Raw genomic sequence first — 14,775 nt, forward strand, 5'->3', positions numbered from 1 at the left:
CATGGAATTACCTTGGTTTCTATAACAATCCCAGAAATCCAACTGGAGTGGCATCTACTTGTGTGGCAATGCTGACGTAGTAAGCTGCTGCTAGCTATTTATTTGCCTTATAGTTTCTGCTTAAAAATAAACTTAAATTTATGTAGGATGAATAAATCTTGAGACCTAATATACAACATGATGACTACAGTTAATAATTTAATTATTGTAACTAATCCCACAGAACACTGCAATTTTATTATAAAAATGTTATTGTCCATAGATTTCTAAACCGTACTTCCAGGCCTCAAAAATGTCCCATAATGTTTCTTGAATTTTCAGGGGAACTTTGGACTACTTCTAAAATTTCCCCACCAAAGAAGGCCCTTTCAATCTGTTGCATTCAGTAAGGAAACAGGATTGTCTAGTTGGAGAATATGCTCTGAATAAAAACCTACCTTGAAGTCTTATATGAATTTTTTTGTGTAGATCAGCTTTCCAAGTTGGAGTAATGCATACCTTACTGAGATTCCATTTGTTGTTTCCACAGATTTCAGGAAACCTAACTGTGCCTTGGATTACAGGGTGTTCTAGAAAAAGAGCAGTAAGTAATCTTTCATTTAAAGGAATAAATGTGTTTTCCCCTGTGTTGTTAGTGGGAATGTCCTTGAGAAAATTATAATAATATTTGTAAAGTTGGCAAAACTGAACCTCAATAAGACTGTGTTATCTCAAAGGATATATTGTGTGATTATATTATTTATATATACTCCAAAAGTAACAAATAAAATGCAGTAGTCAGCACCCTGGATAATCTTTGAGGAGGTTTTTGCAGCTTTAAAAAGCATTCAGAGATATTAATAAAACATCATGCTTTTTCTACATCTATTGAACCCAGTTAATTTGATCATATAATTGAATTATGATTGATATAAACATCTCAATCAACATTAAATAATCTATATTAGTAGTAGTGCACTTTGGTATTTACCAGTGATGAATAACTAATATTTTAACAATCTTGCTTTTATGCTATAACTTTTGTGATGTTTATAATATGAATATAAGAGAACTACATTGAAATTGTGTTTTCTCAGCAAATCCTGCTCAGTTGGTCTGTAGAGGACCATAAATCTGCATTTAACAAGTACATCAGAAAATTTTGGTATAACTGGCCTATACATGGGAAATTATTAAAAGATTTTAATATACAAGAGACATAAATAGACTTTTAGAAAGATAACTCAAGTTATTGTATGTTAGATAGGTTTGGGGATAATAAAATAGAAGCCAGGACAGTAGTACTGGACAGGATTATGTAGACTCCTTTTTATTTTTCCCCACAAAATAGAACTATATACCATGCAAGTAATACAGGAGGCCACCAAAAGAGAATTCTGAAGGATGGAAAGAAAGCAACTGGTTAGGGACTCCAAGACTTGGAGGAACTACATGGTATTTTGTCCCCACATAATGGCAGAAGGTGACACAGGCTATGCATCTCATGACCCCTAACCTAACAACTGCATAAAAAATAAAATGTGTAGGAATAGATTTTACCAAAGTGGTAAAAAACCTATACTCAGAAAATTATATGACTCTGAAGAAAGAAACTGAAGAAGCTACAAATAATTGGAAGCATATACCTTGCTCATTGGTAGGAAGAAGTGAAATCATTAAAATACCCATACTTCCCAAAATAATCTGTAGATTCAACTCAATTCTCATCAAAATACCCTTGAGATTTTTCACAGAACTAGAACAAATCAAAAAATTGTATGGAATCACAAAAGACCATGAAGAGCCACAGCAATCTTAAGAAAGAACGAAGTTGGAGGTATTAGGTTATCCAATATCAAACTATAGTACAAGACTATAATACTCAAAACAACAATGGACTGGCATAAAAACCGACACATGGATCAATGGAACAGAATAGAGCCCAGAAATAAACCTACACCTAGATGCTCAATTAACATATACGAAAGTAGGCAAGAACATACAATGGTGTATATACAGTCTATTCAATAAATGGTGTTGGGCAAACTGAAGAGATACATGCAAAAATAAAACTAGACCATTTTATTACACCATTTACAAAAATAAACTCAAAATGGATTAAAGACATTAATGTAAGACTCAAAACCATAAAACTCCTAGAAGAAAACATAAGCAGTAAAATACCTAATATTTCTCCTAGCAATATTTTTTCTGCAAGGGAAAAAAAAGTAACAAATTGAGACTATAGCAAACTAAAAAGTTTTTGTAAAGCAAGGAAATCATCAACAAAATGAAAAGACAATCTACTGAATGGAAGAAAATATTTGGCCATGATGCGTCCTTGGTAGTTAATATCTAAAAAGTTTGAAGAACTCAACACTAAAAAAAAATCTAAAAAATCAAATTGAAAAATCAACAGAGGACCTGAAGAGACACTTCTCCAAAGAGGACATTCAGAAGGCCAATAAACATACTGAAAGATCTCAACAACACTAATTATCAGATAAATGCAAATTAAAATCACAATGTCTCCTCATACCAGTTAGAATGGTTGTCTTCAATCAATCAACAAGCAATTAAGTGTTGATCTAGATGTGGAGAAAAGGGAATCCTTGTGCACTGTTGGTAGGAACACAGATTGATTTAGTCACCATGGAAAACAATATGTTGTTACCTGAAAAAAATCAAAATGGAACTGCCTTATGACCTAGCAATTCCGTTTCTGGATATTTATCCAAAGAAACCCAAAACACCAATTCAAAAGAATATATGCACACCTATATTCATTGCAGCGTTATTTACAATAGCCAAGATATGTAAGTAACTAAGTGCCCATTAATAGATGAATAGATAAGAAAGTGTTGGTACAAATATACATGGGATATTACTTGGCTATTAAATAGAATGAAATAGTGCCATTTGTGACAGCTTGGATGGACCTAGAGCAGTGGTCAGCAAACTGCGGCTCGCGAGCCACATGTGGCTCTTTGGCCTCTTGAGTGTGGCTCTTCCTAAGCCTTAGGAGTACCGTAATTAAGTTAATAACAATGTACCTACCTATATGGTTTAGGTTTAAAAATTTGGCTCTCAAAAGAAATTTCAATCATTGTACTCTTGATATTTGGCCCTGTTGACTAATGAGTTTGCTGACCACTGACCTAGAGAATATTATGCTATGTGAAATAAGTCAGTCAGAGAAAGATAACTGCCATATGATTTCACTTACATGTGGAATCTAAAAGAACAAAATAGAAACAGACTCATATATAAAGAAAACAGACTGATGTTATCAGAATGGAGGGTGTTTGGAGAACTTGATGAAAGGGGTGAAGAGTTTAAGAAATACAAGTTGGTAGTTACAAAATAGTCCCAGGGATGTAAATATAGCATAGGGAATATAATTAATATTGTAAGAACTATGTATGGTGTCAGTGGGTACTATACTTATTGGAGGTGATCACTTCTTAAGGTATTTAAATGTCTAATCACTATGCTGTCCACCTGAAACTAATGTAATATTGTATGTCAACTGTAATTAAAAATGGATTTTAAAAAGGATTTTAATAGTTCTCATTTTGAAGGGATTGTTTCTGAGTACAAATATATATAGTTCAGTTCTGCATTTAACTGAAATACATAATTAAAACACGAAATTTTGCTCTCCAATATCAGTTTTGTCACTAATTTTATTTTAAAAAGGGGAGCAAAGAACTCATTTCCTGGAAATGTCCTTGAGGCTGGTGAAGAGGCCAAAAGGTTTCTGTTGTGTTGCAATAGTGAAGTTTACACGATTACCTGGTCACTTGAATCAATCCTAAGGTTTCACCTTGATTTTCAATGTTACTGGAACATTACTCTTCACAAAATCAATATGTCTCCCTCACTAGAGCCAAGGGTTAGGCTGTGGTATGTCTTGTAAAATGAAAGTGGCTTTAAAGTCTAATAGGAAGAAAAAACTGATTTAATCTTCAGACTTCCTCAGGGAAGAACTTCTTATTCTAAATGGGTATTCAGTTATAATGCTACTTGATTTTTATTACTTTATTTTATTAATTAAAGCTTTTAGGAGCTTTAGAAATAACCATTCTTCCTCCATAAGTTTCTACTTCATAGGCATTGTCATAAGTCACCTTCAGCATTGCTAAGTATGACATCCCAGCATGTTTCTAACAAATCGAATCAGGCTTTATTTAGTTCAGTTTAAGAGATGAATCAGCTTTGGATGTCCTCTAAATGAATTACAAATTAATTGGCTGAGTGTGTTCCAGTTTTCTGTTCATTATTTCTTCCTTTCTGACAGTAATTTAGGCTAGCTTGCACTGAAGAATTTGGTGCAATAGCAATGGAAAAATATAGGAATATTTATGCTGACTGTTATGATAGACTATTTGAATCTACTTACAACCTTATTACCATTTATTTTGCTCTCAGTTTTATATTGAGAAGTTTATCTCCACAAGTATTGAACAATCAATAGAGGATGGGTACCTAATGAGATCTTTATGCTGTAAATAACTTGCGGGTTATTCCATTTGATTAAAAATTTGGATGGCATGTTTTGATTTATTTATTGGGAACATGTCATTTGTACTAGTACTTGAAATAAATGTTACTTATTAGAGTTTTTCAAGAAGTGGAAGAACAGATTTAACAATGAGGAAATTAACATAAAATGTACTATATTTCTTATGAAGAGACACATTAATTATGTACTCTAACTTCACTATTACACTAGAAAACTAGGAATTCACATATTGGTTTTCCTCCTGATAGCTAAAACTCCTTTTCAAAAGGATGTAGCTTCAAAACAAATTTGCTCCTATTGTGAAGTATTACATGAGTTTTAGCTGTAATAACTCTTTTTATTTACATTTTATATATTATATACATTATTTTCCATTGTTACCCAAATCCAATTTAAGAGAGTGTTTCACTTTAAATTTCTGCTGGGAAGGAAATGTTGAAAGCAGTGTATGTATAAGAAGGATTTGAAGTCTAGCTTCCATGTGGGACCAGACCATATTTTCTTAAGCAAAGGCAGTCTTATACCTCATGCCATGATTTGTAACATTTGCTGTCAGCTCACTCACTCTCACAGGCGTTCTCTTGCTCTTTAGCTCTCTCACACCCATTCTCATCACAAACACACATATACATATATAGGGGTTTACAGGATATATTTTAATTAAAATTAATTTTTAGTTTTTTTTCACCACCTCTTGAGATAATTGGAGACATCATAGGGATAAAGCTACTAGAATAAAATCAGAATATTCCTATCTCTATCTCTGCCATGGACTCGCTGTGCCCTGTTTAATGTGTCCTTTGGCCCTTCTTTTTCTGACTCCTTATCAGCAAATTGGAGATCAATATTCTATCTTGCTTCTAATTTACTTCCTAAGGATGCCTCCGGGATTTATTGAATTAAAACAATATATAAAGCCCATAGTTTATTGCTTTAAAAACCCTAAGAACAAAAAGGATAGGCTAATTATGAAACTCCCTAAAGTCATAAATATGATTGCTTTCTTAAGGCTACATTATCTTCTTACATTTTTATATGCCTTTTTAATTAATTATAAAATTTTTAGGAGAGCTATGTGTATGGAAATTTAGATTAAATTATCAAAAGGCAGCACAGTGATGTAATCCTGACCCTGGTTTTTTTTCCCCCTTTTAAAAAAAATCCTCTCTTCAAGATATAGTTTTATTGATTTGAGAGAGAGAGGAAGGGAGATGGAGAGAGAAAAATCCAGGTGAGAGAGATACATTGAACGTGCACCAACTGGGGATTAAACCTGCAACCTAGTTATGTACCTTGACTGGGAATCAAACCACAACCCTTCGGTGCATAGGCTGACGCTCCAACCAACTGAGCAACCTGGCCAGCGCCTGACCCTATTATTTCTAAATATATGTAGCTTGAATGTAAATGTATATATCATAGAAAAAAGGTTGAAAGAATATCCATTAGAATGTTAACAAATGTTTTTTCCAGGATTGTGTATAATTGAAATTCTCTTCTTTTTAAAACATATCTATTTTTCACAATGACATGAATTATTTGTGTGATTATAACCATTTACAACAAACATCACTTAATTGCTATCAGCTAAAATTTTTATTCTAGTACACTTTCATGTTATAAATATTATGAAAATGTCCATTTCAAAATGGGGGAACACTGAGTAAGAATTGCATAATTAATTTAACTAATGTATATATTGAAAGTAACCTAGCACATCTCACCATGATGATCCTATTTATAATAGTCTTTGCTTTGATTATTCTAATTTTTTAAATTTGTTCTACAGCTACAAGACCGCACTCAGTTCAGTGACAGAGACTTAGCCACTCTTAAGAAGTACTGGGACAATGGCATGACCAGCCTTGGATCTATCTGTAGAGAGAAAATTGAAGCAGTTGCAACTGAATTAAATGTTGACTGTGAAATTGTTCGGGTAAGACATTTTCAGTAATTTTCATGGTGTTGTTGATGAGCATCTTAAATGAAAGCTTTAATAAATATATGAGGTTATGTAAATAATACCATCAATAAATTTTTAAAAATAACATAATAGGAGGAAATATGTTCAAATCATATGTCTGATAAGAAACATATATCCACACTATATAAAGAACTTTTACATCTCAATAATAAAAGGCAAATGATGCAATTTTAAAATAAGCAAAGAATTTGAATAAGCATTTATCCAAAGATTTACAAATGGTCAATAAACACACAAAAAGATGTTCAACATTACTTGTAATTATGAAAATTAAAACCACAATCAGATACCACTTAGTATCTACTATGATAGCTGGAATAAAAAAAAGACAGATAACCACTGTTACATAGGAGGTAGAGAAATTGGAACCATTATACATTTCTGGTGAAAATGTAAAATGTTTTAGTCACTTTTTAAAACCATTCTCTAAAATTTTAACAAATTAATTTTATGACCGAGAAATTACACTCTTATGCATATAACCCAAAGAAATGAATCATGTGTCAACTTAAAAACTTACATATGGATTTTCTTAACAGTGTTATTCATAATAGGAAAAAAAGGTCATCAAGTTAATGGGTAAACAAAATGTGACATATGCCTATAATGGACTATTATAGAGCTGTATGAAGGAATTAAATGCTGAAATATGCTACAAAATAGATAAATCTTGACAACATTATGCTAAGTGAAAAAAGCTAGTGACAAAGGACCACATATTATCCAATATAGTAAAGAGCTAATATGCAAATGGTTGTCACACCATCACACCTTAACAGCTCAGACACTCAACACTGAGGAGAGAGGAATGGGGACCAGCCAGGCACAAATGAGCTCATGATAGAGGAATGGGGACCAACCAGGCTGCAGCCCAGGAGAGGGTCAAGCCACCTGCTCTGTGGTCCTGGGTGCCAATGGCTATGTCTGCGCCTGTGGCCCGAGAGAGAGATAAGCCACCCATCCCGTGGCCCCAGGCACCAGCTGCTGCACCTGTGCCTGTGGCCTGGGAGAGGGACAATACACACAACCCACGGTCCTCATGGTCCTGGGCGCCAGCGGCTGCATCTGCACCTGCGGCCTGGGAGGACAAGCCACCCACCCCATAGTCCTGGGAGCCAGCTGCTGCGCCTGCACCTGTGGCCGGGGAGAGGGACAATGCACACACCCCACAGTCCTTGTGGTCCCAGGCGCCAGTGGCTGCATCTGCACCTGCGGCCTGGGAGGACAAGCCACCCACCCCATAGTCCTGGAGGCCAGCTGCTGCGCCTGCACCTGTGGCCTGGGAGAGGGACAATGCACACGCCCCCACAGTCCTTGTGGTCCCAGGCGCCAGCAGCTGCATCTGTACCTGTGGCCCAGGAGAGGGACAAGCTGCCTGCCCAACAGTCCTGGGCACCAGCTGCTGCGGCCCAGGTTAAGCCGCCTATCCACGATCACCTGTGGCTGCGGCCGGCCCAGGTGAAGCCAGCCCAGGTACTGGGTGCCTGCGGCCAGCCAGAGGGAGGGAAGCAGGGTCCTAGGTGCCTGTGACTGGCTGGAGGAGGGAATCCTGGATCCTGGGTGTGTGGTGAGGCAGAGGCAGTTAGCAGCAATCAGGCCATCAAAGGAGCAGTAAGCGGCGATCAGGCAGGCAGGCAGGCAGGCGAGTGGTTAGGAGCCAGCTGTCCCAGATTGTGAGAGGCAATAGGACATCCCCTAAGGGGTCCTGGATTGGAGAAGGTGCAGGTCGGGCTGTGGGACCCCATTACCCCCATGCATGTATTTCGTGCACCAGGCCTCTAGTATAATTATATTTATATGAAATGTCCAGAATTGGCACATCTACAGAGACAACTTAGTGGTTGCCAGCAGCTGGGTGTATGAAGGAATGGGGAGTGACTGCTAAAGGGCAAAGGTTTTCCTTTTTTCATGATAAAAATATTTTGGAATTAAACAGTGGTGATTGTTGCACAACTCTTTGAATATATTAAAAACATTTTATTGTATACATTAAATGAGTCAATCATATGGTATTTTAAATATATCTCATGTACATTGTGTAAAAATTGCATGAGCTGATCTGAAATATACACTGAATGGCCAGATTATTATGACTGGATAGATTATTATGACCATCCCATCAGTACTTCATTGGGCCACCTTTTGCCTTCAATACTGCTGCAATTCTTCCTGGCATTGACTCCATGAGATGATGAAAATTGATGTGAGAAATCTGACGCCATGCCTGATGAATAGCACTGTCCAGTTCTGTGAGATTTGATGGTTGTGGAACCAGCTGCCTGATGGCTCTTTTAACTTTGTCCCACAAATGCTCAATTGCTTTGCATGACTTTGTATATTTCATCCCAATCCCTTCTGGCATGATGTGTTTCTGTTTAAAAATCAGTTGATAGTCTGATGGGAGATCCTTTGTAGGTAACTTTCTGTCTTTCTCTGGCAGCCTTTAAGATTCTTACTTTTTCATTGGTTTTGCCAATTTAATTATAATATGTCTTGGTGTCAGTCTTTTGGCATTCATCTTGTTTAGTACTCTGTCAGCTTCTTGAATTTGTGAGAATTTTTTCTTCCCGATGTCAGGGAAGTTTTCTTTCAATATAGCTTCAAACTGGTTTTATGTTCCTTTCTCAGTTTCCTCTCCTTCTGGTACCCCTATTATGCAGATGTTGTTTCATTCTGTGTTGTCCCAAAGTTCCCTTAGACTCTTTGTTTTTTTTTTTGTTTTTTGTTTTGTTTTTTTTTAAATTTTTTTTCTAGTCACTGCTCTGTTTGGGTATTTTTTCCTACCTTGTTTTCTAGCTCTCTGATGCGGTCCTCCACTTCTTCTAGTCTACTTTTGATGCTTTCTATTGAATTCTTTATTCTTGGTTCTTCTTCATTTCCTCTTGGTCCTTACACATATTGTTAAATTTGTCTTACAACCTTTTCAGTGTTTATGACCATTGTTCTGAATTCTTTCTCTGACATATTTCTTACCTCAATTTCATTTACTTCCTTTTCTGGCGATTCCTCCTTTTTTTGATGCGGGCTGTTACTTTGTTTCCCCATGATTGCTCCTTTCAGGGTGTCTGGTTATGTAGCTCTCTCTCTCCTGCATGTTGACTTTCTCTAGGCAATATCTGACCTTTCCATCCATGGATTGTCTCACCAGCTGTGTTTAATTCACCAATTCCGGGTGGGTGTTTTTCGATTCAGCTGTTCCTTCTATCTGCTCTGTGAGAAGGCCCTGGCAAGGCCTGTTCGCATATTCAGCACTGCTTTGTCTCCCACTGGACAGACTTTTTAGATGCCTGTAGTCAGGGAGGCTGGAGTCTTGGTGATTGTGGGTTCGCAGCTGAGGCATCTGGTCCCTGGGCATTGTGGTTGTAGGTCCCCGGGAGGTATCTGAGGTCTCCCCTGTTGAAGGTAAGGCTGGGCTTCCGATCACAGCTGGTCTCCCCTTCAAGATGGCACAGTCCCTACAGCAGAGTCAGCTGCTCCGGGAGAGTTTTCAGTAGCAGTAGAGGCTCCCCGGCTAGGGGATCCTGGTCCGCCATCCCCCGACAGTCCTATGGAATATGGCTGTCCCTCTCTCACAAATACAGACACTCCCTGCACATCCATGCACTCTGCTTTTGTTCTCTCACTCACACACTATCTTGAACCTACCATCCTGTCAGCAGTCATCTTGGATCCACGTTTTCTATTTTTAAGGTGCTCAAACTCTAGCTAGAGGGATAACATGAGAATAGAAATGACTGAAGAGAAAATGGAATAGAACTTTGGTATGAGGAGTCAAAGTAAAAGCCAAACACAAAGACAAAAAAGTGAAGAACACGTGTTTTTGTTGTAATTGTCACTTATTTTTATTTTTTAACTCAAAGTTATGCATGCACATAACTTAAGGAGTCAAATTCTATAGAACTTGCTACAAAAAAGAAACAACACAAAACAAAACAAAAAACACAACATTTCTCACTCCTTCCCTCCTACCATTTTCCAATAGCCAGAGTAAACCACTTCCTGCTCTTTTAGGTGATTTTTTTGGTATATACCTCCATCTATAAATAATGTGCTGTATTAATTAGTAGTAGGATTGTTTGTGAGTAACAAAAGGACTCAGAATAACAGTTGCTTACACAAGATATTTCAATTCCATGTACAAATTCAGGGATATTCAATTTAGAACTGACATAGCAGTTCTGCCCTGTGAAATCCCCAAAGACTTTGGTACCTTCTATCTTCCAATATGCCATCTCTACAATATATTCCTTGTCCTCAAGGTCCAAAATTATGGCATGTTGGTCCAGGCAGCATGACAAAAATGGAGAGAAAGAAGGGGCAACGAATGTACCAGAAAGGGGATTCCCAGAAATTGTCACAAGACACATTAACTTACCTACCATTGGCTAATGACTTGGTCATACCTAATTGCAAGGGAAGCTACAAATGCAGTTATATTGAGGGAAGCCAATATAAGTTCTTTTATTCTGGAAGAGAGAAAAGGCAGATATTGGAGAAAAACCAGCAGTCTCTCTCATATCTGTTTTTATCACTACTTTTTTTTTTTAGTGCTAAGCATTGTTGATTGATTTCCTACTATGAAATGTGAGGTTTTTAAAAATATATTTCAAAATATCTTATTAATTACCAAGTGTTTCACCTACATGTATACTTTTTATCTTCCCAGTATAATTATTTTATAATTTTGATTAGTTTGATATTCAATGTTTATGTAAATGTTTTTCATATTTGAATTATGTAGTATAATGTTATTTGTCCTTTTCTGCATAACATTATATTGTTTCCTCGGAGTTCATTATTTACTTAGTTTTTGTAAGTTTGCTTGCTTGATTTTCTATGTACTTACTATTAATTTATCCTCAAACCCTTCCACAGTTGTATATATCTCCTCTCAATACATTTATACACATGTGGCAGTGTAACAATTTTATCATCTTGAAGAATCTTCTCCTGGATTATTATAGTCTCCTCCAATCTGGATTGGTTACTCTGCACCTGGAGCATAACAGTTACCTTGAGATTTCCATTTTTAATATTTTAGTCCAATTGCTTTACTTTCAGTAAAATGTCCCCATTTTTTCCTTTATATTGAATTTATCGGGGCAACACTATTTAATATCATTCTACAGATTTCAGGTGTACAGTTCTACAGCACACCATCTGTACACTGTTTTATGTGTTCACCATCCCCAATAATGTCTCCATAACCAGTTATCCCCCCACAATACCTTCCCCACTCCCACCCTACTACCCTTCTTGGCAATCACCACACTGTTGTTTGTGTCCATGAGTTTTATTTTGTTTTTATTTTATGTTTTTATGCTCAATACCTCCACATCCTGGCTTAGTTCATTTTGTTTATTAGATTCCATACATCTTCTTTGAATAATTCTCAAGGTATGCTGTGCTGTTGCAAAAGGTACACTCAGGTGTTCGTTTAATTCTGAAGTATATTTCCTGGCTTCTTTTTATTTTATTTTTGTTACTCTTAAATCTTTATTGTTGAAACTATTACATATGTCTCTTTTTTCTCCCATTGACCTCACCCAGCCGGCCTCCACCTCCCAGTCCAGGTCTTCATCCCCCTATTGTCTGTGTCAATAGGTTATGCTTATATGCATGCAAGTTCTTTGGTTGATCTCTATCCCCCACCAACCCGCCCCTGCCTTCCCTCTGAGGTTTGACAGTTTGTTCAAAGCTTCTATGTCTTTGGATCTATTTCTCTTCATAAGTTTACCAGTATGTTGTTCATTACATTCCACAAATGAGCAAGATCATGTGATACTTATCTTTCTCTGACTGGCTTATTTTGCTTAGCATAATACTCTCCAGGTCCATTCATGCTGTTGCAAATGGTAAGAGTTCTTTCCTTTTTACAGCTGTGTAGTACTCCATTGTGTAGTTGTACCACAGTTTTTTAATCCACTCATCGGCTGATGGGCACTTAGGCTGTTTCCAGATCTTAGCTAATGTAAATTGCCCTGCTATGAAGATAGGGGTGCATATATTCTTCCTGATTGGTGTTTCTTGGGATATGTTCCTAGAAGTGGGATTAGTGGGTCAAATGGGAGTTCCATTTTTAAATTTTTGAAGAAACTCCATACTGTTTTCCAGAGAGGCTGTACCAGTCTGCATTCTCACCACCAGTGTACAAGGGTTCCCTTTCCTCCACATCGTCATCAGCACTTGTCCTTTGTTGATTTGTTGATCATAACCATTCTGACAGGTGTGAGATGGTACCTCATTATCATTTTGATTTGCATTCCTCTCATGATTAATCACTTTGACCATTTTTATATGCCTCTTGGCCTTCTGTATGTCCTCTTTCGAGAAGTGTATATTTAGTTCCTTTGCCCATTTTTAAATTGGATTGTTTATCTTCCTTTTGTTAAGTTGTATGAGTTTCCTATAAATTTTAGAGATTAAACCCTTATCAGATGTATCATTGGCAAATATATTCTCCCACGCAGTGGGCTCTCTTGTTATTTTGCTGATGGTTACTTTTGCTGTGCAGAAGCTTTTTATTTTGATATAGTCCTGTTTGTTTATTTTCAACTTAGTTTCCATAGTCCTAGGAGATGTATTGGTAAACATATTGCTATGAGAGATGTCTGATATTTAGCTGCCTATGGATCATTCTAAGATTTTTATGTTTTCCCATCTTACATTTATGTCTTTTATCCATTTTGAGTTTATTTTTGTATAAGGTGTAAGTTGGTGGTCTAGTTTCAATTTTAGGGGCATATATTTGTCCAATTTTCCCAACACGATTTATTGAAGAGTGTGTCTTGACCCCATTGTATGCTCTTGCCTCCTTTGTCAAATATTAATTGAACATAATGGCTTGGGTCAATTTTTGGGTTCTCTGGTCTGTTCCATTGGGCTATATGTCAGTTCCTGTGTCAGTACCAGGATGTTTTGTTTACAGTAGCTTTGTAGTATAACTTGATATCTGGTATTGTGATCCCTACAATTTTGTTCTTCTTTCTCAGGTTTGGTGTGGCTACCAGGGTCTTTTTTTAATTACATATAAATTTTTGGAGAGTTTGTTCTAGGTCTTTGAAATATGCAGTTGGTATTTTAATGGCGATTACATTGAATCTATAGATTGCTTTGGTTAGTATGGACATTTTAATGATGTTGATTCTGCCAGTTCATGAACACAGAATTTTCTTCCATTTGTTTATATCTTCCTCTATCTCTTTTTTCAATGTCCCATGGTTTTCCAAGTACAGGTCTTTTTCCTCCCTGGTTGTTTAATCCTAGATATCTTATGTTGTTGTAGTTGTTGCATTGGTAAATGGGATTGTAATGGAATTCTTTCTGTTAGTTCATTATTGGTATATAAAAAATGTCATAGATTTCTGGGTGTTAATTTTGTATCCTGCTAGGTTTCCAAATTCATTTGTTAAATCTTGTAGTTTTTTATGGATTCTTTAGGGTTTTCTATGTACAATAATATGTCATCTGCGAATAATGACAATTTTACTTCTTCTTTTCCAATTTGAATGCCTTTTATTCCTTCTTCTTTTCTGATCGCTATGCCTAGCACTTCCAGTACTATGTTGAACAGGAGTGGTGAAAGTGGGCATCCCTGTCTTGTTCCTATTCTTAGGGGAAATACTTTTAGTTTTCACCCATCCAGTATGATGTTGGCTGTAATTTTGTCATATAAAGCTTTTATTGTGTTGAGGTATGATCCTTCTATTCCCACTTTGCTGTGAGTTTTTATCAAAAAAGGGTGTTAGATTTTGTTGAATGCTTTTTCTGCATCAATTGATATAATCATTTGCTTTTTGTCTTGCAGTCTGTTAATGTGCTGTATTACATTTGTTGATTTGCAGATATTGTACCAGCCTTGCATCCTGGGAATAAATCCCACTTGGTCATGGTGTATGATCTTTCTAATGCATTGCTGGATGTGATTTGCTAATATTTTGTTGAGGATTTTAGCATCTATGTTCATCAGCAATATTATCCTGTAATTGTCTTTCTTTGTAGTGTCTTTATCTGGTTTTGGGATTAGGGTAATGCTGGCCTCATAGAAAGAGCTTGGAAGTGTCTATTCCTCTTTAAATTTTTGTAATAGTTTAAGGAGGATAGGTGTTAGTTCTTCTTTGAATGTTTAGTAAAACTCCTCTGTGAAGCCATCAGGACCAGGGCTTTTGTTTGCTGAAAGTTTTTTGTTGTTGTTGTTGTTTTGTGTTTTGTTTTACATATACACACACACACACACACACACACACACACACACACACACACACACACACATATATATATATATATA

General features: G+C 36.4%; 1 protein-coding gene across 1 annotated transcript in view; it reads left to right on the forward strand.

Annotated features, from left to right (window-relative positions):
• HDX (highly divergent homeobox) overlaps window positions 1-14,775 on the forward strand; it is a 137,713-nt gene that overhangs the window by 80,003 nt on the left and 42,935 nt on the right. Inside the window, exons 4-5 of the mRNA XM_006082808.3 lie at window positions 530-583; window positions 6,294-6,440. Of these exons, the coding sequence (XP_006082870.1) occupies window positions 530-583; window positions 6,294-6,440 (201 nt within the window). The remainder of the gene's footprint in view (window positions 1-529; window positions 584-6,293; window positions 6,441-14,775) is intronic.

The sequence above is a fragment of the Myotis lucifugus genome, unplaced genomic scaffold (genome assembly GCF_000147115.1).
Source record: "Myotis lucifugus unplaced genomic scaffold, Myoluc2.0 scaffold_4, whole genome shotgun sequence".
Taxonomy (NCBI): Eukaryota; Metazoa; Chordata; class Mammalia; order Chiroptera; family Vespertilionidae; genus Myotis; species Myotis lucifugus.